The sequence below is a fragment of the Ailuropoda melanoleuca genome, chromosome 3 (assembly GCF_002007445.2).
Source record: "Ailuropoda melanoleuca isolate Jingjing chromosome 3, ASM200744v2, whole genome shotgun sequence".
In the NCBI taxonomy this organism is placed as follows: domain Eukaryota; kingdom Metazoa; phylum Chordata; class Mammalia; order Carnivora; family Ursidae; genus Ailuropoda; species Ailuropoda melanoleuca.
The window spans coordinates 48,972,063-48,998,566 of NC_048220.1; the positions used below are offsets into that span (position 1 = coordinate 48,972,063).

Genomic DNA, 26,504 nt, shown 5'->3' on the forward strand with positions numbered 1-26,504 from the left:
CGGTGCGGGCCGCCACAGGGAGGCCGCGCCCAGCCGGGTGCCCACGGCCAGCGCCAGCCCGCGGAGCGCGGACCCCGAGGCGGCGCCAAGCTCCCGGGACGCGCCCAGGCGCAGGCAGCGCGCACGCAGGACGAAGGCTCAGGTGAGCGCTGCGGTCCCCGCGCTTCTCGGCACTCCCGCGCGGCCTCGGGCGCGGCGCTTTCGCGGCCACGTCTTGGTGCGGGGAGCGGCGCGGGCGCGGAGGACCCTGAGCTGAATCTACGGGGGTGGGAGCCGCAAGCCCAGCCGCTCGGGCTCCCTGAAACCGGGGAAAGGATTCCTTATAAAAGCCTTTGGGCTGTCTTTACCTCGATCCCCAAACCCAGCAGAGCCTTGGGCATGGTGAGATGCTGCTGATTTGGAAATGGCCTTTGGAAAACAGTGGTGGAGAGGTGGATTTGGCTTTGGGGAAATTAAATTAAATGTAGGCTGGTATTTGGAAAAGGTCTAATTTTATGTTAGTGTAGATGTCTTTGTGTCCGTTCGTGAATGCATGTAGGAGACAGACAGACTTGACCACCCACACGCAATTATGGTTGAGGGATTAACACATATGGCAGGTGTTTAGTCCACTTGTCCATAGATAAGAGCTACAGATCCAGTTTTAGGCTTCTTTTTACTTTACTAGTATTTGGGGAATTCGCCTTAAGACATCTGAAGCCTGGTGACGCTTCAGAATTGAAGGTACCAGGAATTCAATGAATTTGTAACAGAGAATCACCCTTATCTCTGGAACCAGCAAAAGAGATTACATGATTCAGATTTCTGTTTTATAAATTGGTACAATATTTTCTTTAAGCGTTTTTCTCAGCTTATTCCAGCTTCATAAATATAGTTTGTCCAGGTTTAAAATGGAAGCTATTTCCCTCCTAGATTTCCTTCTTTCTCCAACTTCCTTCTGATTCTATTGCACTTTTTCCTGGAAAAGTACTTCCTAGTATAAGACCAGCTATTTGTTTTACTTAAACCGACCCTCCTTGGACATGACTTGGGTTTGTCAGGACCGCCTGGCTTTACAGCCTCAATCTTGAGCTCCTTCATGTGATCATGGATACAAATGGCACAAAATATTTTAAGTTCTTTCCTTGAGCAAGTAAAAATGGTCTTCACACTTCGGTTGTCTTTTCCAGTGCCCCAACTTGAAGGATCCTGGTAAAATATACCACTCATGAGAGTCAGACAAGATAACTAAAATAATACAGTCAATCTGCATACACTAGACAGCTATTAACAACTGATTCAGGTACACTTAATATATGGTAATAGCAGCATATTGCTTGGGTGACCTTGCGGGAGGTGCTTTCCCACGTGATCTCACAGTCTTCCTTCAAAGTCAAGTTCTGTTATTTTTCGTGCTTTGTAACTGGTGATTTAATCGGCTGCTTATTTTTAACTGAGCCTAAACCTTTTTGTGGAAGTGAGAGGCACCTTGGAGGAGGGTTCTTGAGAGGCCGCCTGCACACCTGGGAGACAAGGCTCTGCCTGACGTGCTGTGCCAGACTCCCCTGGGTCACCCCGGCCCAGTCAGCTGGGGCCCAGGGTTCCAGGCCCGGGCAGCCCCAGTGCTTGTGTGAGAACTCAAGAGTCAACATTTTGACAGAGTTAACTTAAAATCCCCCAAACTCACCGTGTTCCTGAACTGCCTTCCCCTTCAGTGGAAACGGCTGAACTTGGGCCTCCTGCAGGTGTCCTAGCCTTAGAAGAAAGCAGGGGAATGGAAAGTTGCCACAGTCTAAAATAGGAAGTGGAAAGTTAGTTACTGAATGAAAATTTATCGACTCGGAAATGCTCAGAGCAGCTGTGATGAAATGTGTAATGTCTGTAAATCAGAAATAATATCAGTGGTTCTTCCCTTACTCACCACTGTTTTGGGGTGGGGGGTTGTTTAGTTTTGTTTTGTTTTGTTGCCCCCGGAGAACACTCATAACAGGAAAAGCCACACCCAGTTACTTCTCTTGTATGGGTTTTGTTTTTTTAAAGATCCTCTTAGGTATATGGTAATTGCATTTCCTCTTCTTGAATATCTTCAGAAAATTACATATTCAGGAGTTTCTGAATGCCAGTGCTTCTGACTCATAAACCAGCTCATTGTTCCACAGTGTATCACTTGCATCAAGTTCTGTTCCCTATGATTTCATCCTGGTGTGATTTCTAAAATGGCCAGGGCGGGTCAGGAACACCTGTGCCCACTTTAATTTGGTGTTTGGTTGTATTTTCAGAGCTGTTGGAACCACTGGAGGGAAGGAAATCCATCCTGCCCGATTCTGGGGAAGGGGCCTCTTCTGGCCATGTCTCCTGTAGCTGCTGCTGAGCCAGACGGGGTCCAGCGGGACAGGCGTGTCAGCAAGCTCATTTTCTTCCTTTTTGTCTTTGGTGCCATCCTGTTGTGTGTGGGAGTCCTGCTCTCCATCTTTGGGTTCCAGGCATGCCAGTACAAAATCTTCCCAGACTGCAGCATGGTGCTGAAGGTCGCGGGGCCCGCCTGTGCCGCAGTGGGGCTCGGGGCTGTGATCCTGGCCCGCTCTCGGGCGCGACTTCAGCTCCGAGAGGGGCGCCTGCGGGGCAGTCAGGCGGACCCTGACCGAGCCTTCATCTGTGGAGAGAGCCGCCAGTTTGCCCAGTGTCTGATCTTCGGGTTTCTGTTCTTGACGAGTGGCATGCTCATCAGCATACTGGGCATTTGGGTTCCTGGATGCGGCTCAGACTGGGCGCAGGAACCACTGAATGAGACAGACACGGCCGACGTGGAGCCCCAGATCTGTGGATTCCTGTCCCTGCAGATCATGGGGCCCTTGATTGTGCTCATGGGACTGTGTTTCTTTGTGGTTGCCCATGTTAAGAGAAACAACTTGAATGAGGGCCAGGATGCCTCCGAAAGCGAAGACAGACAGATGCAGAGCACGGAGCCCGTCCAGGTCACTGTAGGTACGTGGCTGTTGTTCGTGGGCACGCTCACATCACAGTGGCTGTGGCATCAGGGCTTCGCTGGGTTGTCCTCGGGTCTGGCCCAGATTCTCTCTTTTCTCTGTCCCTCTTACACATACACGCACGCATGCGCACACACGCACAGCACGGCTGCTGTGCTAAGCCCTGTAAGAATCCTTGTCCACATCATCTCCTCCCAGCAATTCCTTACAATTGAGCAAAAGCTTTGGGACGTTAAGTCATGACCTTGACTGAGGTCACAGAGCAAATGAAGGGGAAAGTGAGTGAAAGTGCTAGTATAGCCTGGGAGCCTTCTGTCGCATTAGAGACCCGCCCAATGACTTGAAAGCTAGGGGACTTTGTGTTGGACATGCAGATTCTCATCCCTGGTGGTCACTGGCTGGCTGGCTGTCCTCCGTGAGTCCTTAACCCCTTCTGGCCTGAGTTTATGTATCTAGAAAATGAGCATCGCATTGCTAAGATTCCTTCCAGCACTAACATTCTAGGATTCTGACTGCCCCAAGTCCGTGGATCTTCTGTGTTTTGGGGGTTGGGGGCTTTCCACACTGTTTCCCACGTTGTTCTCCATTTTCTGTAACTTTAACCTTGGCATCACGGTGGAGGCAAAGTTTGGAAATAGTGGCACAGATAATGATGAAACGTGCTGAGAAATGTCTTTTGCATTCTCTGGGTTCTGCAGAAGAGATGGATTACTATTTCCTGGAGTCAGCCCCCTCCAGCACAACATTAGGGGCTTTGGCCTCAGTTTCACACAACCAACGAGAAACCCCATTGCTGCTCATTTTTGAAAGTCACTTTTTTTTTTCAATCTCCTACTTTTGAAAGGGTAAAGCTCTGAAGTCAGGGCTGTGACACCTAAAAGGCCAGGCATAGAGCATTATGGGGCAGAAACCATGGGGGGGAACAGAAGAGGAAAGTGGTGAATGAGATGTTTCTCATGTTTGGGGCTGTCTGCTGCAGGAAGCGCTACTCGCTGGGGGAATTCCCTGGACTGCCAGCCTTGCGTGGCACTGGCCTTGGCGAACAAGGGCAAATGGATTTACAGACCAATCCTGGAGCCGTGGTTGAAACTCCCAGGCTACTATTTGTGTATTTATGTATTTACGGTGACCACATGGATATTAGTTATATATTAATAGCAGCTAACACAGATATGGGCCTACTTCAAGGCCCTTCAAGGGACTACTCTGTCAAATTTGTTCACACCTACGACAACCCAATGAGGCAGATACTCTTACTATCCCCTTGTGAGTGATGAAGAAACTGAGGCACAAGGATATCACCTATCTTGCCAAGGTCGTAGATGAGGAAGTAGCAGAGCCGGGCTCCAAACCCAGGCGGGGGCACACATTGACTATGGCCCCCACAGAACACCGGGGAGGGCTTCTGGGCACATGGCTAACATTCTGTTTCTGCTGGTTTCATCCTCCCCCGAGTGTCGAGGGTAGCTGTTACAGGACGAAAGGGCTTGCCCTACGTTATAGACGTGCTCAGTCCTTTTGGGGAACACAGTGGGGACAAGTTAATACACTCATTTGACGCTCTCCTCCCTCCTGATGGCCGGAATTGGGGGGCAGCAGAAAGCAGGGCTGCTGGTGCTGGGACATAGTGACTTGGGGGGGGTTCTCCTCCTGATGTTGGCACTCCATCCTCCATCGTGTAAAATCTTTTCTGTTTAACCCTTTAAGTTCCATCAAACCTGTGAAAGTCTGGCAGCCTAACTCCTTGTTTTTCTCTCCTTTAGAAATCGTGCCTTTTAGCCTAATTGATAAGAACCTAGACACTATCAATGGTCAATTCTGCCTTATGAGGGTTGGGGTGATGAGAGGCAGTTCTTGGCTAAGTTCCAGAATTCAGCTGTTCCCAGAATGGAATCCCCTCCTCCCCAGATGCGTGATATCCCTACTGTGGGCACACTCAGCGCTGGGTCCTGGACACACAAGCAGGGGCATGAGACAGCCCTCCCTTGAGGGATGTCTGCTGTCAACTCAGAGGGCATCAAGTCCTGCAGGACACAGTGAAAGGGAAACCCAGGGGGGATGGGACTGCTTTCAGGGAGAGAAGGTTGCAGGGCTCTGGAGGGCGGGGAACTGATGGGCAGAGGCCTCACAAGGCTCAGAGACAGCTGGTGACTCGGAGCACTTCCTTGTTTGCCTTGGAGAGGTGACTGGCCTGCTCTAGAGGCTTATTCCCAGCTCCTTTGTTCTACACTGTGTCATAAAGTAAACAATCGACCTTACTTCCTCTAACCTACCAAGACGCGTGAAAAAAACTAAATGAGAAGCCCAAGATAACCATTAGATGTTATCAGGTTTAGGTGAGCGGTATATACCGTAAGNGACCTTACTTCCTCTAACCTACCAAGACGCGTGAAAAAACTAAATGAGAAGCCCAAGATAACCATTAGATGTTATCAGGTTTAGGTGAGCGGTATATACCGTAAGCTCTCGTGGCCATGTGCTAGTAGAAGGAGAGAAAGAGCTCACACATTTTCGGAAGGGCTACGTCCCCTCTGTGGAAGCCACTGAGACAGCGAGGAGATGGGCTGCCAGCTGGGAGGGTTCCGTCAGACATGCCAATCTGTGCCACTTGCTGGCGACGGCTTGTGCAGAAAGCACCCTTGCAGGCGTGTTGCTGCTGCGAGCGTTGGCTCCGTGACCAGCACTGTTGTAACCACCACTCGCGCCTCCAGTACTCCTGCCTGACCTCTGAGGCAGGTACGGTTACGGATGGCCTGCGATTCACCGATGTGGTGGCTGAGGCCTGTGGGGTCAAATCACTCGCCCAGGGCCACGCTGGGTTGGTGGATTGGCAAATGGCACCCTGGTAGCGCTAAAGAATCCTGTGCTTTACCTAGACGAGCGTCATGTTGCCGGGACAAACGGCTTGCCTCCTCGCAGTGAATTACAGTCCTTTCTCCTCCATTCTTCCCCAGCTGTCATTTGGTGCTGCCAGCTTATCCGAGGCTGCCGTCAAACCATTATGGAGTGGTGCTGCCACATGTCTAGAATATTCTGGGCAACTCACGTGGTGCCTTGTGTATTGGAATTGGAGGACACATGAGAGTTTGTGTCTGGTGTCTGTTCCTCCTCCCCAAAACATGGGATTATTCTGGAGTGAACAGCAGCAAAAGAAATGCAAAAAGAAAAAAAAGATGAAAACAAAAAACCCCAAGCTTTTCTTTGAGGGTGACTTTCTCTTGGGTGAAATGTTGGCGGAGAAATCCCCTGTAAGAGTGTACAGCACTGCTGTGGCAGTAACAGAGATGGGCTGTGGCCTCGCTTGTTGTCATTTGTTCAGAGGCTAAAACTGCATGAAGGAACAGGCACTTGATCTAACTGCTAAGGGCTGAGACTTAAAATTCAGGTTGAGAACGAGAAAGGTTTTGCAGGAGGAGGCATTCCAAGGAAGCAGATGCCTCACAGAAATGCTTGAGCTCAGACTTACTAGGAAAATCCTGGCCCACTGTTTGAAAAAATTGTGGTACAGTATGTGTAACATAAAATTTACCATTTTAAGCATTTTTCAGTGGACAGTGACATTAAGTACATTCGCAGAGTTCTGCAGCCATCATCACGATCAAGTTCAAGAAGTTTTTCATCATCAAAGAGAAACTGCCGCCATTAAGCACTCACTCGAATCCCCCTGCCTTGCCCCAGCCCCTGGCAACCTCCGCGCTCCCTCTCTGTGAATCTGATAGGCCCACTTTTAAATTCTGGAGTTAGCACAGGTGTTTTGACCTTTTATATTCATGGACCAGATATGTAATTAATTTATTTAACTCTCCCTAATGTGCTTGCATTTATTACTCACCTGTCCTCAATGAAAACTTGTGTTTCCTTAGGTGATGCCGTGATCATATTCCCACCCCCGCCACCACCCTACTTTCCCGAGTCTTCAGCTTCCACGGTGGCTCCGAGTCCTGGGGCTAATGGTTTGCTTCCAAATGAAAACCCACCTTCGTATGACAGTATTTTTAACTATGGGTAAGACCTTGCATTTGAACTTCAAGAGTGGGCATGTTTAACTTTCGCAGGCCTGTGCCTGAACTCAGGCCAAATTGCCTTTAAGGCTGTGGTACAGGAATAAACATTAGAGTGTGAGTACCTTTTTTGCTGGCATTATGTCAGAATCATTGCCTTAATATTGAGAGTACCTTTCAGGAAACGTTGGGCAGCATATACATTAAAAGTTACAGAAGTGGTTATGCCGGGTTAAATACAGAGCCTCCTCCAGGCATCTTTATGGAGCCCAGGCAGGGGTGATCCTCAAACGTTTAACACTCTATTAGCCAGACTGAGCACCGGAGCAGGGCTTGGGAGGCCCCCTGCTATGTTAGGTGTTGCACTTTTGATCACGGGGAGCCGTGGGGGTCCTAGGGGACCTCCAGCAGGTACAGAGGGTTTCAGTATCTCATGGAGGTACTCGGATGACTGGCTGATAGCCTGCTCCCTGACCTGACCAAGCTGGGCTTCTCCTCTCAATTTGAAGTTGTTCCCTGGGCCTCAGAGCCTCCTCAGATTGAATGAAGAGAAATCTAAGATTCACACCCTCGTCCCCCATGCTCCCCATATGCCACAAATTAGGAGGCATAGCTGGGGTCAGATTAAACAACATAAATCGAAGTGCTTTCCCTTGAGGCAGAGGGATGCAGCTGAAGGCTTCAGAGCCCGCGCCGTGGGTACTAGCCCTGACCGCTACAGCTCACCATGTGGAGAGGCTGGCGGCAGCCTAACCGGCTGGGGGACTGACTTCTATGGACACTGAGAAGTAGGACCCAAGGGACCCGGAGAGAATGCTGGCAATGGGCGCCACCTTACCTGGTCATTCCTGATTTAAGGCACACGTTCTTCTTGCACTGCAGAGGGTAGTGGGCCAGAGATCCAGACAGAGACGGACATAGGGATTGTCCTGCATGGATGAAGGGGGAGGTTAGGTTCTGGACATTTGTGTAATTCTGTTAGTGAATTTTTGTATTTTTTTCTCCAGTGATGAACTTCCCCAAGCCCTAAATAAATGTCTATTAACTTAAAACAAGCTCCTACTTGCTACTACCATGATTTCTGTGTGCCACGGTGTGGCTTTACTTGCATTCTCTCATGTAATTCTCCTGGGTAGCCGAGATGGCACTCTTATTGTCCCCATTTTACAGATGAGGAGACTGAGGCTTAGTGGGGTGAAATAACTTGCTCCCAGGATCACACAGCTGGGAAGCAGTGGAGTGGTGATTCAGAGGCAGGTCGGCCTGTTGCTAGAGCCCATGCCAGTCACCGGGATGCTTTCTTGCTTCCCTTCACATTTTTGACTTATGGATTTAATTTTCTCTTCGTTTAAGTTTGTCTACCTCACGTTAGTTGTCTCCAAAGACAGAACGGTAGAGAACAGTAACTCTGCGTGTGCATATTCTGTTTGGAGGGCAAGGACATGTTCCTACCTCGTGCCTTCTCAATGACAGGGAAACAGCAATGGGCTGAGACTCTCTTAATGTGACAGTCAGCTCTAAGGAGGAAGGGCAAGGAATCAAGGCATATCTGTAAGAAGTAGAATAGGGAAGAAATTATTCCTTACACCCTTGCACATGCTCCTAAACACATTTAATCAAACCTTTGAAAAGAATCTTGTATTTACAGTGCGTTACTATCCCCCTCTCTTCCCTTTCTGTTCTCCCTTCTTTTTAGTAGGACCCCAACTCCTGAGGACCAAGGCGCAGCCTCCGAGAGAGATCGTGAATCTATATATACCATTTCTGGGACTGCTTTGTCCTCTGAGATCTCAATCACTCCACATCTCTCCTCTGAACTGCCTCCCAGATATGAAGAAAAAGAAATGGCGGCAACCATAACCTCGTCTCCATCTTCTGAGCCTTCCCCACCGTGAACTGTGGACTCCAGTTCCATTTTATATAAATTGATCACTATTTTATTTAATTTGTTTTTTTTAATAAAAAATACAATGGCATCAGCTCTGTTCTGATTTCCCTGGTATTGCAGCATCAGGATTAGGAGCGAATGTCCTGGATCAAGCGTACTGTGGACCACGGGAGACGCCATGTGCCTCCAGCCTGCCCATAAGCTGGTTCTCTCGCTGAGACCTGCTATATTCGAAGTGGTGGGTGAAGAAACAAAGGCTCTGAGAGGCTAATTAACTTATTCCAGGTCACACTGCTTCTAAGTGGTGAGGTTGGGTTTTGAACCCATGCAGTGGGTTCTGGAAGTCCTACCCTGTGCTGTTCAAAGGCTGACCAGAGGCAGCTGTTCATGTTCAGCCTGATCCGTTCTGTTTCCAATGTTAACTGCTTCCGGGGAAGAGCAACTAGATTACTCTCTTCATTTCTTTATTATTTCTTCTTCTTCTTCTTTTCTTCCCTCTCCCTCTCTTCCTTCTTCCTCCTCTCCTAGTCCCCTTTCTTTCTTTCATTTTGCAAGAAGGTAATTAGGCCTTTTACACTGGGGCAGTTTCAGCACACTGATATCCGGGAACCTCCTTACTGTGAAGCGACACTTTCAGAAAAGAGATTTCTTGGATTCCTGGGATAACTCAATTCCCCTGGAGAGGTTCGGGAAGGAGGTGCCTGTTATTATGTCCTGGTGCCTGACGGCGTGGATCACCAGCTCTTATTCTCATAAGGCTACTGATGCACAAGAGCTTCTGCAGAGTTGGTCACCATGGTAAGTATTTAATTCTAGATATAAACCAGAAATAATCGCTAAGTATTAGCAGTTCTACCTGGGAGAAACTGACTTTTAGAAAATGAAAATCTGTAGTGACGGCATTGTTGATAGCACAATGTGATGTAGCAAAAATGTGAACTTTTTATGCCTTTGCACAAGCCATAACCCCTATAAAAATCTGTATTACCCAGAAGTTAAGTTCTTAAAAGCAGAACTTAAGGGCGTTAATGCTCCGGTAGTTTGACCGAAGTAATGACTGATTCCATGGGAATTGCCACCACAATAAATCACAGGAAGCAGTCTCTACAAGCCCCACTGAGCTGTCTCTGAATTGGACATTTATTGGATTGAACTGCTTTTAAAATTCTGGGTTTTTTTTCCCCTGGAAGGTTAATTATTCACATTTTAAAATTAGAACAAAGGGTAGATTATCACCGCTTCCTTCTGTTATTTGTTTAAAATGATTAAGCTGAAATTTCTAGATAGACTGACTTAGTTTTAAACATTTAGTTCCCCTCTATAACCAAGACCTTTCAATGGCTAAAAGCTGGGGTTTGTAACTATTTTACCTTTATATGCTAATAAAATTAAAATGCAGTTAGAAATTCTTAGATGTAAGCCTGACCTTCTGTTGAGGGAAGTCTAGCCAACCTCTGTCAGTGCCTGTGGTGTTGAGCAGCTGGAACCTGATGGAGCCAGGCATTGCAAGAGGTTCCTGCATGAAGATGTTTAGTGCAGGACTGAAGTCACAGGTGGCAGAGCTGGGGCAAATCATTTAGTATTGGAAGATGCATCCTAGACCTATCAAGGTTCTGGCAAAGGGTGACAGGTTCCGAAAACCTACTGGTGGACTGTTACTTGATTTTTCCTTCGTATGTGTTAACAATTTTTTTTAATTGAGGCAAAATTCATATAACGTAAACCATTTTAAGATGAACAATTCAGGGGCACTGGGTACATTCACAACGTTCTATAACCACCTCCTCTATCTGATTCCAAAATATTTCATTATCCCAAAAGAAAGCCCATTAAACAGTCACTCCCCATTGCCTCCCTCCCTCTCCCCCTTGGCAACCACCCATCTGCTCTGTCTCTGTAGATTTCCCTTTTCCAGGTATTTCATGATGTTTTTGAGATTTATCATCATAATACGTATCAGTACTTCCTTGCTTTTTAGAGCGGAGTGATATTCTGTTGCATGGATGGGCCACAGTTTATTCATTTGTCCGTTGGTGGATATCTGGGTTGTGCCCACTTTTGGCTGTTCTGATGAGCGCAGCTATGGACATTCGTGTACAAGCATCTATTGGAGGGGCTGTTCTAATTCTTTTGGTTGTACACCTGGGAATGGAATCCCTGGACCATATGCTAACTTCAAGTTTTTGAGGAAATGAAAACTGTTGCCCACAGAGGTTATATCTTTTTCCATTCCCACAGCAGTGTATGAGAGTTCCGATTCTTCGACAGCCCCACCCACACTTGTTTTCTGTCATCATCACCATCATCATTACTATAGCAATCCTAGTTAGCATGAAATGGTATCTCATTCTGTTTTTCATTTCCATTTCTCTAGTGACTAAGCACATAGAACATCTTGTGTTACTCGTTTTTGAAGACCTAAACATTCTCATCAGTAGCATAGAAAATCTTATTCCCGATTTCCCTCCTGTGGTGCTGGGAGGTGTGATAGCCACCTTATGGAAAACAGTGATAAGCTCTGCAAGTTCAGGTGGGACAACCCACACCAGGTACTGTGTTTCCACACTGCCTGCATGCCATGAAAACCTGTTCTTGTGACTTCTTTGTCCTCTCCTGGGGCCATTAAGTGAACTAACTCAATCAACCAATTCTACTGAAATGAAAGCAAATGTTGGACTAGGCAAAGTCCCTTTGCCATTTCTTCAGTTTATAAGCTAAGAGGGAATGTAACAGGCCAAGGGAAGTGTGTTTTCAGAGGATGAGAGCTGAGGGGGAAGCAAGGATGTGGTCATCCAGTTTCCACCTGAGAGGCTGCAGTGGGGTGGGGCAAGGTCTCTGGGACATCCTGGTGTGATGTGACTGTTGGCCTTTGATATGGTTGCTTTGCAGAGGAATGAGGCCAGGCAGGTGGCGGGTGGCCCCAGAAGGGAGGCACCATTCCAGGGCAGGTCATAGGAAAGGAATGGATCTAAAGATAGGAAGTGAACCTCAGAAGGTGGCCTTAGGCGGGCAGAAGACAGACAGTAGTCTGGCAGGATATGTGAGGGTCCACAATGATAAGAACCAGTATTAATTGTTGAAAAAGTTAATATCCTGGGTTCCATTCCAGACTGGGCCAATAAATCCAAATCTCCAGGAGAGTAGTGTTTATCATCTGGGAACCTAGGAAACACTGCCTAGGGGGGACAATAGAAACTGCAGAGGCAATGCCATTAGGCTGGATTATCTGGGATTATGAGCCCCCTGTGACTTCTAGGCCTTCCAGAGAGGCCTGTTTAGACAACCAGCCTGTGCTAAGGGTCCTAAGGGAAGGATGTGGGTTTACCGTCAGCGCCTCAGTGTTGACGGGGACTTCACCTCACCAGTCCAGCCTTCCAAGCAGCTCTGTCAGTGATGCAGGAGACAGCCCCGAAGGCATGGGGAAACCAAGTCAGAGGCCCTTGACTCCTTCATATGGGAGTCCTACTGTATTTCCAGACTGGGGGACCTTGAACTCATTTATTAGGGAAGGCATGGTTCTACCTTCGCTTCTTTGTGTTGGAAGCAGTCAGGATCGCTGGGTGCCTACAGCTGGGAACATCGATGATGTTTGTCCAAACAAGGCAGAGTGGAGGAAAGTGTTGTTCAGGTTGAAATGGAAAATGCTTGAAAATATCCAAGTGGGAAAAAGTATGAGAAGAGTATGAGGGTTCCTTCCTCCCAGTGCTTCTCAGCCTCTGAAGGGTCAGTTAGGAGAGCTCCCCCGGTCAGAGTGCTGGGCTGGGCTCCACCTGCTGCCACCCTGGGAACAGGAAACCCTGCTCCTTGAGCGTCTGGTGTAGGAACTTCTCCAAAGGAGGGAGAAGTTGGGAAGCACGCTGCAGGGTAGGAGAGCCAGAGGAGTGAAATGTCCTCTGACCGTTGGTGGGGAACCATGCGTGGTCTGTCTACTTCATGCCACAAGCCCTCCTGGGATCCGGCATACCTTGGATTCTTGGAGTACGCTGCCACTGACCCGAGGACCACAACAGGAACAAAGGAGAGGCTTGGATGAAGCTTTCCCTAGTAAGAAATGCTTTGTGGGGACGGGGGGAAATTCCGGCTGGGTGAAGCATGTGATTGCTTGAAAATGGTATCTGTCCCTCACATCACTCAGGGGAGTGCCTCTCCCTGCTGCAGGGTGTGGGGGCTGAGATGGGGTCAGTGCTGGAAATACAGTGATTTCACTACTCTGTCTGCTTTCTGGAGGCTGCTTGGGCCTGAAGTGGCCAGAAGTTGGGTAGGGTGGGCTGGTGGGCACTGCTATTGTGTGCCCAACCACTCAAAGGGCACTTATTCAAAGGTCCTTAGTCACTAACTTGCCTCCAAGATTCTCATTCTCAAGCTCTGAAACTTTCCCCTCCATCATAATGCTCAGGCAGTGAAGTTGCCAGGAGCAGAGTCCCCCACACTGCTGCTCTCTCTGGGGACAAGGGGGAACCTGCAGGGTTGGGACCGAAGCCCAGCTCTGACAGGTGCAAGGCCAGGCCAAACTGCTTCCCTGCTGTGTCTCCTCCCTGCCACTCTATGAGAAGTGACAAGTTATTACAGGTCCAATGGGTGTAGTCTGGCAGAGCCTGACATCCTTCACGAGGCCTGTGTCTTTCACACCTGTGCACTGCAAAGGGATTGTAATGCCCAGTTAGATGTGGCCATGGGCAGGTCACTGCTCCGTTCCCACACTGGCCTGTTTCTGGGGTGCCTTTCAGCCCTGGAAAGGACTAGAACTGCAGTCTAGCTCCTATAAGTGTCTCCTCTTTCCATAGTAGGCTGCTGGCTTTGGGATTCTTTCTCCCTTTGAACTGTAATTCAATATTACTACTAATAAAATTATGGAGTAAAGTAAAAAAGTTTTTGAAGTTTTTTGAATCCTTAAAATATATTTCATTAAGCCCAAATGTAAACTTAGAGTAGTACTTTGGAAGTCACTTAAATAATTATTTTTCTCTGTATTACTAATCTGATATATAGTTAGGGTCATTTATCCCCATTTTTTTAAATATTAAGGTTAATTTTGCTTTTAAATTAAATTAAAAATTTTTAAGGTTATTTATTTCAGAGAGAGTGAGTGAGAGATTGAGAGCATGAGCAGGGCAGAGGGAGAGAGAGAGAGCAAGGGGAGGGGTGGGGAGAGAGACAGAGAGAATCCCAAGCAGACTCCCCACTGAGCATGGAGCCCAATATGGGGCTCGATCCCACGACCCTGATATCATGACCTGAACCAAAATCAAGAGTCTGAACCCAACCAACTGAGCCACCCAGCCACCCCAATTTAATTTCATTTTGAATACATAAAACATATACTATATTAAAAGGTGTACATAAAGGATGGTTCCACCCTTTACTCCTCTACCCTGTCCCATCTACCCCTCTAAGTCATCATTCCTTTTATTAGTTTCAGTTGTACCTCCCGGTGTTTTTTTGATATGTACATTTTACAATATATATTATATAATGTATATAATTTTATATATGAATACTAATATACATTGCAACATACATACTAATATGTAGGATACAGTATATAATCTACTAATTTTATGGGCATGTGTATACATACTTACACACGGGCACACACACATACACACACACACACACACACACACACAAGTATATGCTGCTCTGCACCTTGCTTTTTTCATCTAATACTATCTCTTGATAATGACTCCATAGATAGAGATCTTTCTCATTTTTTGATATAGCTACATAGCACCCCATTGTGTAAATATACCGTTTGCTCAGCCATTCGTCTAATTATGGACATTTAGGTTGTTTCTAATCTTCTAATATTATAAATAATATCACAGTGAATAACCTTGTGCTTATGTTGTTTCTGATGAGACAAGGTCTATGTTCAGTGCCAACTCTGCGTGACACTGCCACTTTAAAAGGGAAATGAGGATGTAATTGAGACAGAGATTGCCAACTGCTCCTCCATAGGGTGTGGGCCGTCTTACACTCTAACTGGCAACATATGCAAGTGCCTATTTCCTTACCACTTCAACAACAGAGAGTGTTATCCAAATCCAACTTCTGGATTTTTGCCCATTGGATAAGTGAGAGATCCTAGTCCAGGGCAGTTTTAATTTGCATTTTTTATGAGTGAAATCAGGAATCTTTTCAAATATTAAGAGCCTTTCGAATCTTCTTTTCTGTGAACTGTTCATATATTTTGCCCATTATTTCCTAAGTTGTCGTCTAATTAAAAAAAAAATTAACTCAAATCTTTGTGGAGGCAAGCAAAGTCACTTTTCACTCTTACCTTCTGGAGAGATGTCAAATACAAACTGAAACCAACAAGAAATCACCAGAATACTGTACTTTGCTCCCTCCTTCCCAAACTCACTCTAAACCAAGAAGTACCGGTGATTCCCTACATTTTAACTGTTTTCCACAGACCCTACTGCGTTGACTGGAGTATTCTGGCACCAGCACACTGTCTTACTATTTTTCAAAATCATGGACAGTCAGCTGGTTTTGTTAGAACAGGGTGTTAATGGAATAAAGGTGCCAGTTTTGATACCCAGATGTGCTGCTGGCTCTACACTGGGAAAGCTGTTTCCCCTGCCTGGAGTGGGACTGCCCAGCTGCCTTACATTCAGACAGAAGTCTCCAAAGAACATGCTGTGGGGAAGGAAGGGGCAATGGCATCATCTCCAAACATAGTTCACCCGGGGGGTGGATGTCCCAAGTCCAGATTCTTTGGAAGCCTGGTGTAAGTTTCTGCCTGGGACTTTCACTGTAAGGTCAGCAGCCAGTTGAGATGACACATGTGTCAAACAGGAAAGCATGCAGAGCCCTGCACGGTGTCGTTTTCAAGCTGGTTGCCTCCACTGGGGTGGCCGAGGGGGCTCGCTGGTGCCCTTTCAGTAGCGGCACTCGATTACACGCAAAGCCCCTGTAAGAGTTACCTGCTGCGGCATAACTATCACAAAACAAAAGGCTTACAACAACAATAAAAATCTATTGTCTCACATATTTCTGTGGGTCAGAAATTCAGGAGCAATTCAGTGGAGGTGTTTTGGCTCACGGTCTCTCAGGAAGTTGCAGTCAAGATGTCAGCCACGGCCACAGTTCTCTCTGGCCCACTTCTGACACGCTCATGCACGGGCCTGCCAAGTGATGCTGGCCGCTGGCAGGAGACCTCAGCTCCTCTCCACGGGGACAGCCACAAGGCGGCTGGAGTGTCTACACGACATGATGCCTGGCTTCCCACAGAGCAAGGGATCTTAAAGAAAGCCAGAGGAAGCTGCAGCAATTTTGAGGGTCTAGTCTTGATGGCAAACATCATCGCTTCTGCCCCATTCTATCTGCTAGAAGGAGGCCGCTAGGGCCGGCCCACACTCAAGGAGAGAGGCATTAACTTCTACCTTTTCAACAAAGGGGTCTCAAAGAATTGTGGATATTTTTAAATCATCACAGACTCTGAGAACAAGGGGTTTTTTTCCTCTACCTGGAGGACCACCTGACCCCTGGGCTGCAAGGCATGTCTGTCTTTCTGGTAGACCCAGTGGTAAATCAGAGGAAACGCAGCCTCCATCCCGGTGGAGGGCTTCCCCCCTGACGAGGGGACTTTCATTACGTCTGCTTTCCTTTGACCTATTTTAACAATGGAACTGGTTAAAAATGCAGATTTCTGGATATCACCAAGAGATTCTTTCTATCTCATTGGGTCTGAGGGGCTGGTGAATCTGGATTTTTATAACTACCTCAGATCAAGCGAGCCCTCTGACAATGGCCCAGGAAGACAGAGCGAGGTGCTGGCTTTTTAGCACTGTGCTTTTCTGTCCCCCAACAGTCCTGCCCCACCCCAGCGAGGCCAGGTCGGACCACATCGCTGGACTCCTCGAGGCACTCAGCACTGCACGTGGCGAAGAGCGGCCGCACCACAGATCATCAATAGATGGACGGTGGATGGCGGAGTGAGTGAAGTCATCAGTGAATGAAACACAGTTGCACTGACTTTGATGCAGCTTTCTCAAAAGCTAATATTCTCAGCATTACCTAAGACAAAATTATTGCCCCAAAATATTTAACCTGAATCTCATAAGGCTTTTTGGCCTACTTAGCAGCTTACAGAAAATACAGGGGATGAAGGAATGTATTACACAATACCTTCAGAAAATAACTACTTGAACCAAGAATTTGGGGGATTCAGTAAGATGACTGGGGTGGACCCTTGAAAGAGTCTATGACAGGGGGTAAGAGGTAAAGGAACTGTTCTAGATCAAAGGTTGCCAAACCATGACCTACAGGTCAGTTGTCTATTTTTGTAAAAAAAAATTTTACTGAAACGTTGTCATGCTTATTAGCTTACATATTGTGTGTGGCTGCTTTTGTGCTATGCTGACATAGTTAAATGACTGCAACAGACACAGTGTGGCCTGCAAACTAAAATACTTACCATCCTGCCCTTTCAGAAAAAGTGTGCTGAGCCCTGTTCTAAATTAAGAGACCAGTGGTCTTCTGTTTCCATCAATGACAGAGTAAGTAGTACTGGCTAGACATTCTGCCATACACAACTAGAACCCTGGATGAAACATTAAATAACTGTTTTCAGACATGAAATAATTGGCAGCACAGGGGTAGAGTTCCCGAGAGAAAGGAAACAAACAAGGTGAGCCTACAATCACCGAGGTTTTCTACCAGAGGCATCTGCACTGCCCAAACCAGACAGGGGGACTCAAACAGAATTCAGAGGTCTCACAGAGCTGACAAGACAGGTGATTGGAGGGGGGAGTCTGAAGCAGCTGGAATTTCCACAGCAGAATATTTTTGAGGAAGAAACTAACCAGAGAAAGAGTTCCAGGCCATGGGATTCCCTCTCAGTCTTTGGCTAAACACTAACTTCTGCATGTCTAGGGGGAGATGCCAAAAGCTTGAAAGAAAGGCTACCATGGAGCTGTAAACATAACAGCTTTTGGAGCTCACGCAGAGTTGGGAGATGCTTGAGTTTGGACCAACCAGCATGGAAAGATCTCATTGAATACCAAGGGCTTTGAGTAGACTACCCGAAAGCTGACACCTCAGGATTATGGCTAACTAGCTACTCTAGATCAGCCTCAATAAAGCTCAAAAATAAGACTTCCAAGAATCAAGTTAATCCACATACAAATTAACTATCCGTGAAATCAAAACTCAACAATCTTCAAAGAAAACAGCAAGCATAAATGCCTTTGACTTTTTAGTCCAAGTTTACCAGGAACTTTAATCATGAATGGATTCTAAGTTTTGTAAAATGTTTTTTCTGAATCTTTTTCTTTTTCTACATCATACTTCTTGGTAAATGACTGAATATTTCCCTCCTAAGATCAGAGACAAGGAAGGAAGTTTTCTTTCAACCATTTCTAATCAACAGTCTGTGGTGGTCCCAGCCAGTGCCAAAAGGCGAGGAAGAAAAGAGCATACACATTGGAAAGAAAGAACCAAAACATGGGTGTGAACATAGAAAATCCTCAGGATTCCACAGAAAAGCTACTAAAACCAAAAAGGGATACCTAGTAAGGTTGCAGAGCACAAGGTCAATATGTAGTAATCAACTGTATGTCTGTATTTTAGTGCAAACAACTGGGAAAGGAAATATTATTTACAAGGTCAAAAAAATTAATGTTTCAGATAAATGCATATACAAATATATATATATATACACACACATATATATGTATGTATATATGTGTGTGTGTACCCATACACACAGTGTACCGAAAATGACCAAACACTGTAGAAATTAAACGAGCTCCAAGTAAATGGACAGATTTTCCATGTTCATGGATTGAAAGACTCAATATTGTTAAAATGTCAGTTTTCCCCCACTGATTTATAGATTCAAACCATCCCAATCACCATCTCAACAAGCATTTTAAAAAATAAAAATTGGGAAGCTTAATACAAAATTTATATGAAAATGTAAAGGACCAGAAGACTCAAAATAGTTTTGGAAAAGAAAAACAAATTTGGATTTATACACTGATTTCAAGAGCGACTATAACACGTTGGTAATCATTGTGATATTGGCACAGGACACACAATGGGCCAGAATAGAGTCCAGAAGTAGACCCATGTATCTACGGTCAATTTATTTTTTTAAGGTAATCCAATGGGGGAAAAATAGTCTTTTCAATAAATGGTGCTAGAACAACTGGCTATATATATGAAAAAAATCTTAACTCCCATTTCACACTATATATAAAAATTAACTCTAAAGGGACTATAGGTCTACATGTTGAAGGTAAAACTACAACACTTCTAGGAAAAGCACAGAAGAAAATCTCCCTAACCTTGGGGTAGGCAAAGATTTCTTAGGATACAAAAAAAGCACCAATCTTAAAAGAAAATATTGATAAATTGATTTTATCAAAAATAAGAACTTCTCCTCAAAGGACACCATTAAGAAAATGAAAAGCAAGTCATTGGAAGAAATTATTTATAAGGCATCAACCTGGCAAAAGATTCACAGGTGCAAGTCAACAACAAAGAACAACCCAATTTTTAAAAGGCAAATATCTGAAGATACAGATCACAAGAGAATATATAGTTGACCTTTGAACAACATGGGGGCGGGACTGGCAATCCCACGTGCAGTCAAAAATCTGTGTATAACTTTTGACTGTCCCAAAACCTAACTACTAATGGTTTATTATTGACTGAAAGCCTTAACCAATCACATAAATAGTCCATTAACACATATTTTGTATATGTATTATGTACTGTATTCTTATAATACAGTAAGGTAGAGAAAAGAAAATGTTAGAAAAATCATAAGGAAGATAAAATGCTTTTACAGTACTGTAAAAAATCCACATAAGTGGACCTGCACGATTCAAACCTGCGGTGCTCAAGGGTCACCTATATACTATAAAAGTGAGCAATAAGCCCATGAAAAGACGTATAACTTCTCTAGTTATCTGGGACATACAAATTAAAACCACACTGAGATACCACTACGCCCCCAGTAAAATGGCAAAAAGCAAAAAGATTTTTAATATTAAGCGTTGGTGAGGATGTGGAGAAACTAAAGCTCTCATACACTCCTGCTAAGAGTGTGAAATGTTATAAACACTTTGGGCAACAGTTTGGCAGCTTTTTATAAAGTTAAACAGACATTACCTACATGATCCAGCAGCTCTACTTCCAGATCTTCACCCAAGAGAAATGAAAACATGTCCGCAAAATGACTTGATCTGAATTTCATCACTGCAGGCCGCTTAGCCTGGTCAAGAATGTCAGAGATCCAGTAACACAGCTCCTACGCGTTCGTGTCTGGTTTCTTCTGCTCAGCCTGATAGTTTTGAGACTCATCCATGTTGTTGTAGATACGAGTAGTTTGTTCCTTTTTGTTGCAGAGTAATATTCCATCGTACGAATATACTAGTTTATCCATTCACCCATTGATGAGCATCGGGATTATTTTTAGTTTTAAGCTATTATGATTAAAGCTACTATTGTACACTTAAAGTGGATGCATTAAAATTATGTTAACTTTACACTAGTAAACAAAATTTTTTAAATAGACCCAAAAGAGGGGGTGCCTGGGTGGCTCAATGGGTTAAACATCTGTCTTCGGCTCAGGTCATGATCCCAGGGTCCTGGGATGGAGCCCCACGTCGATCTCCGTGCTCAGCAGGGAGCCTGCTTCTCCCTCTGCCTCTGCAGCTCCCCCTGCTTGTGCTCTCTCGCTTTCTCTCTCAAACAAATAAATACAGTCTTCAAAAAAATAAATAAGATAAATAGACCCAAAGGAAATAATAACAAAATGTAATGTGTGAATCTCAGCTGAATCCTGATTTGGTGACAACAAAGCTATAAAAGACCATAAAAATTATCTTAGGATGACTGGGAAATTTTAAATAGGGCATGGCTCATAGATAATATTATAGAATGATTGTTAATCTCCTTAGGTGTAATCATGCTTTTGTGGTTAGAGAGAAGCATGTCCTTATTCTTAGATGTGTGCTTAAGTATTTAGGATTCAAATATCACAATGTCTACAACTTACTTTCCAATGATTCAAAAAAATATGTACTATTCTCACACCATACACAAAAATAAACTCTAAATGCATTAAAGACCCAAATGTAAGACCTGAAACCATAAAACCCCTAAAAGGAAACAAAGGCAATAATCCCTTGGATAGGCCCCTGAGCAACATATTTATGGACATTTCTCCTCAGGCAAGGGAAACAAAAGTGAGCTATTAGGACTACACCAAAAAAAAAAAAAAAAAAAAAAACCAAAAAAAAACACACCAAAACTTCTGCACAGTAAAGGAAGCCATCAACAAAATGAAAAGGCAGTCTACTGAATGGGAGAAGATATTTGCAAGTGATGTATCTGATAAGGCATTAATATCCAACATATATAAAGAACTTACACAACTCAATACCAAAAAACCCAAACAATCCAATTAAAAAATGGACAGAGGACCCAAATAGACATCTTTCCAAAGAAGACATGCAGATAGCCAACAGACACATGAAAAGATGCTCAACATCACTCATCACAAGGGAAATGCAAAGCAAAACCACAATGAGATACCACCTCACACCAGGCAGAATAGCCAGCATCAAGAAGACAAGAAATAACAAGCATAGGCGATGATGTGGAGAAAAAGGAACCCTTGTGCACTGATGGTGAGAACATAAATAGATGCAGCCACTCTGGAAAACTGTATGGAGACTCTACAAAAAATTAAAAATAGAAATACTGTACGATCCAGTCATTCTCCTACTTGATATTTGCCCAAAGAAAATGAGAACGCTAATTTGAAAAGATATATACACCCCAGTGTTTACTGCAGCATTATTCACAACAGCCAAGATATGGAAGTAACCCAGGTGTCCATCAATGGAGGAATGGAAAGGAGATGTAGTAAATATACACTGGAATATTACTTGGTTATAAAAAAGAATGAAATCTTGCCACTTGCAACATGAATGGACCTAGAGGGTACCATGCTAAGTGAAAGCAGTCAGACATCAAAAGACAAACACCATATGATTTTACTATATGTGGACCCAAAACAAACCAAAAACAAAAAAACAGGGACAGACTAATAAATACAGAGAGTAAAATGGTGGTTGCCAGAGGGAGGAGGTGAGGGAATGGGCGAAATCGGTGAAGGGGATTAAGAGGTACAAACCTCCAGTTATAAAATAAATAAGTCACACAGATGAAAAGTACAGCATAGGGAAGAGAGTCAATAATATTGTGAGAAGGTTGTATGGTGACAGATGGTGACTACACTTAACAGGGTGATCACTGAGTAATGTACAAAATTGTTTAAAAACATGCAAACAGAGAGATGAAACAAAGCTTTGCAGATACTAATAATTGGTGAAGAAGATGGAGGGTATATAGATTTTCACTGTGCTTTAAATTTTTCTGACTTTTCAACATTTCCCACCAACATTTCGTAATAATACTAACAATGATGACAATTGGGGAAGAAAAGCTCATGTTGGGGTGTTATGGTTTACTCTTAAATCTGCGCATTTTTCTTAGGCCAAGACACTCATGAAGACATGATTTTCTCTGTGTTCTTCTGAGCGCTTGTTTGCGAGCAGAATCCCCGCAACAAAGCGGGTTACGAATACCTGGCTCCAGCTGCGGGCTTCTGGCTTCCGTGGCTGCGAGCGGGTGCAGGGACGGCCTCCAAACATTGGTCAGGAGCACCAGGGCCGGGGCCACCTCCGCTGCCCCTGATAGGAGGGAGGTGAATGGTTAACTAGCTACCTACCCCACCCCGCACTGCTGAACCCTCTCTGACCCTGCACAGGGCGCTCCCAGCTGAATTCTGCCTGCCAAGCCCAAAGCCTCAGAGCCAATGCACAGGAGGAAACAAGGCCCAGGTGGCCCTGTTTGCTAAACAGTGAAAACCGGGTTTACTAGGGGCACCTTATAGAAGGCTACACACATCTTACAAAAGGCTACATTTGTGCATAAAAATGCCTCCCTTCAAACCTCAGGCTCACTGATACCCTGAGGCACTGCCCAGGGCTTTGGCAAGTGAGGTCCTGGAGATGATGAGGGAAGGTAAGAAATCAGGGAGTGCTTTCCCCGCCCCCGTCCCAAAGCACGCCTTTCACAAGTAGGGGGAGGAGCCAGTGATGGGAGGAGAGCAGAACTTCAAGGGGAGAGAGAGAGAGAGGCAGTTTGTGCCTTCACAGGTGAGGGAAATGAGCGAAGGACACAGGTGCTGTAGTTGTTATGAGATATCACAGAGCACATTCCTCCCCCACCCCGAAGTTAAGGGCTGTAGAAAGTTCACTGGATCAGGCTGCTCAGTTGGCTTGGGGGTCAGGGCCAGAGTAATTTCCTGGGGTGGGGGGTGTAGTGGGGGAAGAGCTTAGGGATTGCACAGGAGGGAGGATATGGAGGCACGGTGTGCTAGCGATTTTTCAAGAAGTTTGGTGCAGTAGTGTGATGGCTGTGAGGGAAGGAAGGAAGGAGAGGGTTTTAGTGTCTGGAGATCAGAGGGGAGAGGCTAGGACAGGGGAGACAGGATAGTTAAGGGAGGGGATAAGATCATAACCTGTGTGGAAAGGGGCTTAGCAAAAAGAGACTTCCCTGAGTTGGAGGGGAGGCAAGTGGGGGCGGGGTGGGGGCAAGATAACTGGCACCACCGAGCTCTAGTGGTGCTTTTACAACTTTAGAACTGAGCGATTACAGTTAACAACAGTGTAGTCCATATTTGAAAGTTGCTAAGAGTAAATCTTAAAAGTTCCCATCAAAGAGAAAAATGTGTAACTATGTATGGTGATGGATACTAAGTACATTTACTGTGGAGATCATTTGGCAATATATATACAAATGTCGAATCATTATGCTGTATACCTGAAACTCCTTTAATGTTGTATGTCAATTACACCTCAGTAAACAAAACAAGAACAGAAAACGTAAACCTCATTTTACGTGCAGATGTAGATCCTGGCGCACTTCTAACCACAGTTAATGCAGGAAGAAAGTCAGAAGGAAGAGGGAGAATAAAGAAAGATGGCGTCTGCGATGAGTAAAGTCAAGCCTCAAAGTAATCGAAAGACATAGAAAAAGTAGTGAAGTGGAGAAAGATACAAAGGAAGATCACGTGAAAACTCACCGAGAGATGGATGGTTAGGTCACCCACGCACGCAGACCTCTCTGTGGCAAAGTGGGCTGGGAATGTCCCTCTGGATAAATTGCTGACTTTCATAGAAGAATATTCCCCTTTAGGGTCTTTTCAGTTTCTTGTCGCTTCCTCGCAGGGCTAGGGCAAAGTCACATGGCTTGTAGCTATTAGAGCCAACTCATGTGCTTTGGTCCTGTACACCTGCTTCAAAAATGTTTCTGACTTGACTGGGACCCTCCTCGTTGGGAAGAGACTGGCCGAACAGGTAGATCAAATTTTATTTTATAAACATTAATTGACAGAGCACCATCACAGTAGCCATACTTAAGTGAATATGAACAAAAGAGGCTCCATCCCTGAGGTCAGATGGTTCTGCACGCAGGCTGTGAGCGGGTTGCTGTGGTGAACCAGCTCTCCAGGGGTGCGGCTGACAGGCTCGAAGGCAGATGACCGAGCTACAGAGATTTGGTCTGGGGGCTCAGAGGTGGTGAGTACCTGGAGGAAGGTGCTGTAGAGGAGACATCAGACCGGGCTTCTCCTGTCCGAAGATGGTGCTGACTTAAGGCTAAAGCGGCCACCCAGGGCTCCTGTCGTTCCTGTTGCCATGTACCATTAGGAGATCCCTGCAGTGGCTGCCACAAGTAACACCTGGTGATTTTGTTATCAGTATTTGGGGCTGTCATAGGGCTTCCTTCCAGAAATAGACAAAAAAGAGAAATAATATTGCCCTCTAAGAGTTAAACCTACAAAAAAAATCCACTCACCACATATTGGACAGAACAGAGTTCCTGCTTCTCAGGAACATCTGAGAACACAGCATGCATCCCCAGGAATGGGTGCCTTTTACAGGGTGTTCCTGTTTTTGGAATGTCCTTCCTTGCATCCTCCAGTTACCAAAACGCTACCCCTTTTGGAGGCCCCGTTGAAATGCTGCCTCCTCGTGTGTGTTTCTTTCCCGGTTTTCCAAGTCAAACTCAATCACTCCTTTCTCCACATTCTAGATGTAGACTGCTACTTCGCCGTAGTTCATATTTTATTCTATCTTAGAGTTTGTGGTGGTGTGTAAGTCCTCCCTACTACAATATACATTCCTTCCCTTGTAAAGACCAGGTCTTGGGGCCCCTGGGTGGCTCAGTAGGTTAAGCATCCAACTCTTGGTTTTGGCTCAGGTCGTGATCTCAGGGTCCTGAGATCGAGTCCAGAGTGGGGCTCTGCACTGAACACAAGTCTGCTTGAAATTCTCTCTGTCCCTCTCCTTCCCCTTCTGCCCCCCCCTTGCTCAAGTGCTCTTTCTCTCAAATAAATTAATAAAATATTTTTAAAAAACAGGTCTTATTCCATACTCTATGGAGTATGGTATATCATGGGTGGCCAATAAATGCTGATAAATGAAAGACTGAGTGAATGAGTGAATGACTATGCATTGAGAAGTCTGGAAGCCAATACCAGTATAGCACATTACTAAAAAGAAGGCACTCTTTGTAGCAGCCGGTCACAAAAAAATCACACATAGATTTCAATCAATCGTGCACAATTGTTACTCTCCCCAGAAGTCTGTCCTAGGTTGGGATCCCCAGAAATAGCCTGGAGTAGGGGATACTTACCCATGAACTATGTTAAGGAAGTACTTTCAGGAGAAAAGGAGTGAGGAAAGAAGAAAGGAGGGCAAGTTTGTGGGGATGCTAAGCAAGGATGTGGCCTCAGCTGGAAACCAGTGTCAGCCTAGCTGTCCTTATGTCCCCCTGTGGCATCTTGGCTTTGACTGGGGGTTCTCTTGGTGTTGGGTGTAATCCTCTGGGACGGAAGGCTCCCCTTGGCTAAGGACAAGTCTCTGGACTGGGATCAGCTGTGAGCCATTACCAGTGACATCCACAGTAGCTCCGGGGTGTCAAAGTAAAATGTCAGAAGAGGATGAGAAATGGGACATGTTGTCACAGCTCCCTTTGGGAAAAACAATCTGCCGCCTCAGCTTTGGCTGATTAAGAGCTTCATGAGCTCCAAACATGAGAGGTGGGAGTCAGTTAAGAGTCGCTCTGGGATTTCCCAACTTGGAAATTTCTAAGTGTGCTGGATTTTGCTCATTTCTTTTTAATTTGAAAGATAAGCAGCATGATTTGGAGACAGCTAGCTTTAATACAGAAGAGAAGAGTCTGCTGTAACCCTTTCCTTGGCAACGAAAGTATAAGTAGCAGCAACAGCAAACAGAAGCATCTGGAAAGAGTCTCCACAAGGATCTGCAATTGGCCACGGTGGTTTTTAAGGAAGAAGCTACTGAAAGTCAGCTTTCCTAAAATATAATCAGTGTCCTCTACTTGCTCGTAGTTTCTACTTGTAAGTTTTGTTTACATGTGATCGATATGGCAGCTCTTCAACTCTCCTTGCCCTCTTTGTATATCAGGACACTTGCAGGCAACGACCTCAATCGTCTAACTTCCCAGTCTCTGAGAACCCGATCGCCTCTTCTGTGGTTTTGAACCGGAGCACACAGGTCCTAAGTCCCTTCCTGATGGAATGAACAACTTGTCCTT

General features: G+C 45.4%; 2 protein-coding genes across 5 annotated transcripts in view; one reads left to right on the top strand and one right to left on the bottom strand.

Annotated features, from left to right (window-relative positions):
* LOC117801514 overlaps positions 1-26,504 on the bottom strand; it is a 98,747-nt gene that overhangs the window by 62,842 nt on the left and 9,401 nt on the right. The window contains exons 4-6 of one of the 3 annotated variants that reach the window (XM_034656349.1): positions 8,420-8,516; positions 7,806-7,896; positions 1,667-1,771 (exon numbers count right to left, since the gene is read on the bottom strand). In XM_034656349.1, coding sequence (XP_034512240.1) covers positions 1,667-1,771; positions 7,806-7,896; positions 8,420-8,516 — 293 coding nt within the window. Of the gene's footprint in view, positions 1-1,666; positions 1,772-7,673; positions 8,517-19,979; positions 20,419-22,465; positions 22,571-23,967; positions 24,466-26,504 lie in introns of those variants that run through there. The other 2 variants (XR_004624095.1, XR_004624096.1) reach the window with 2 other exon arrangements.
* On the top strand, positions 7-8,946 carry TMEM171 (transmembrane protein 171). Of its 2 annotated transcripts, none has more exons than XM_034656345.1 (4): positions 7-142; positions 2,259-2,964; positions 6,830-6,971; positions 8,664-8,946. In XM_034656345.1, the coding sequence occupies exons 2-4, from the start codon at positions 2,328-2,330 to the stop codon at positions 8,860-8,862; spliced, it is 978 nt and encodes a 325-aa protein (XP_034512236.1). In that variant the 5' UTR covers positions 7-142; positions 2,259-2,327; the 3' UTR covers positions 8,863-8,946. The 2 variants fall into 2 exon arrangements, with proteins under 2 accessions (XP_034512236.1, XP_034512237.1); XM_034656346.1 differs by having other exon boundaries at positions 8,667-8,946.

Excerpts from the sequence above, each read along its gene's own strand:
- TMEM171 (XM_034656345.1), top strand. The coding sequence starts at position 2,328 with ATGTCTCCTGTAGCTGCTGCTGAGCCAGACGGGGTCCAGCGGGACAGG. Across the intron at positions 2,965-6,829 it reads GCCCGTCCAGGTCACTGTAG|GTGATGCCGTGATCATATTC; the intron begins GTACGTGGCTGT and ends GTGTTTCCTTAG. Across the intron at positions 6,972-8,663 it reads GACAGTATTTTTAACTATGG|TAGGACCCCAACTCCTGAGG; the intron begins GTAAGACCTTGC and ends CCTTCTTTTTAG.